Here is a 1,376-nt window from a genome sequence, read left to right on the forward strand (position 1 = left end):
TGTTTCAAGTGGGACGAGAGTTGTGAGACGGCCTTTTTAACCCTAAAAGAGCGCCTAACCACAGCCCCGGTGTTAGCCTTGCCGGAAGGGAGTTAAAATATTGAAGTTTATACCGACGCTTTAAAGAATGGTTTGGGATGTCTACTTAAGAAAAATGGTAGAGTCATTCCTTATGCATCGCGACAATAAGTCCTATGATGAGAATTACCTAACACATGATGTAGAGTTGGGAGCCGTTGTCTTTTCCTTGAAGATTTGGAGGCACTACTTTTATGAAGTGACCTTGAAGGTGTTTTCCGATCACAAGAGTTTGAAATACATATACACCAAAAAAGAGTTGAACATTAGACAAAGAAGATGGATTGAACTCATTGAGGATTATGATATTGAGATAGTGTACCATTAAGGGAAAGCCAACATGGTGGTCGATGCCTTGACTAGGAAGTCGGTGCACTCCTTGTGTACCGCCTTGTCCATTCTAAGGTTAAAGGAAGAAGTGAAGAAAATGGGTATTTATATGATGAGAAAAGGGGAGGCAGTCGGGGACTTAACTTTAGAACCCGAGTTGTACGATGAAATTCGGGAGAATCAAGCAAGTGATGTGAAGATCCAAGAGTGGAAAGGAGTGCTAGAGAAGAGTGAGCCCTCAAGGTTTGAGTTGAATAAGGACGGAAGCCATAGAATTAGAGGGAGGTGGTTCATACCAAATGATGAAGAACTTAAGAAAAAGATCATGAATGAAGCTCATAATACACTCTACTCGGTGCACCTGGGTGGTGATAAGTTGTACAAGGACCTTAAGAAGGCCTTTGGGTGGTCAAACATAAAGAGGGAAGTGGCGGAATTTATGGCAAGATGCTTGACTTACCAAAGGCTGAAAGGATAACACAAGAGACCACAAGGGAAAGTTAAACCACTAGAGGTCCCAGAATGGAAGTGGGAGTCAATATCTATGGATTTCATAGTGGGGTTACCAAGAACTAAAAAGGCGAACAACATGATTTGGGTCATTGTAGATAGGTTAACCAAAACAGTTCATTTCATTGCAATGAAAGACACTTGGAGCAAGGTGAAATTAGCAAATGCATATTGCAAATATGTGGTCAAGCTGCATGGATTTCCAAAAGATATTGTGTCGGACCGTGCTTTGCGATTTATTTCAAGGTTTTGGCAAGAGCTTCAAAGCTCTTTCGGTACTCAATTGAAGATGAGTACAGCCTTCCACCTGGAAACGGATGGGCAAACGGAGAGAACCAACCATACCTTGGAAGACATGTTGAGATCTTGCATCTTGGAATTTGGGGGATCTTGGAAGATAGGCTACATTTGATCGAATTTTCTTATAACAATAGCTACCATGATAGCATTGGTATGGC

At 41.6% G+C, this 1,376-nt stretch overlaps 1 protein-coding gene across 1 annotated transcript; it reads left to right on the top strand.

The window, feature by feature from the left end:
• The first annotated feature begins 418 nt into the window (after window positions 1-418).
• LOC141628791 (uncharacterized) lies at window positions 419-886 on the top strand. The gene has a single exon (XM_074441888.1). It carries the CDS (start codon window positions 419-421, stop codon window positions 884-886), a length of 468 nt encoding a protein of 155 aa, XP_074297989.1.
• The last annotated feature ends 490 nt before the right edge of the window (window positions 887-1,376 follow it).

Source organism: Silene latifolia, chromosome Y (assembly GCF_048544455.1).
Source record: "Silene latifolia isolate original U9 population chromosome Y, ASM4854445v1, whole genome shotgun sequence".
Lineage (NCBI taxonomy): Eukaryota > Viridiplantae > Streptophyta > Magnoliopsida > Caryophyllales > Caryophyllaceae > Silene > Silene latifolia.

Coding starts and splice junctions, on each gene's coding strand:
- LOC141628791 (XM_074441888.1), top strand. CDS start 419: ATGGTGGTCGATGCCTTGACTAGGAAGTCGGTGCACTCCTTGTGTACC.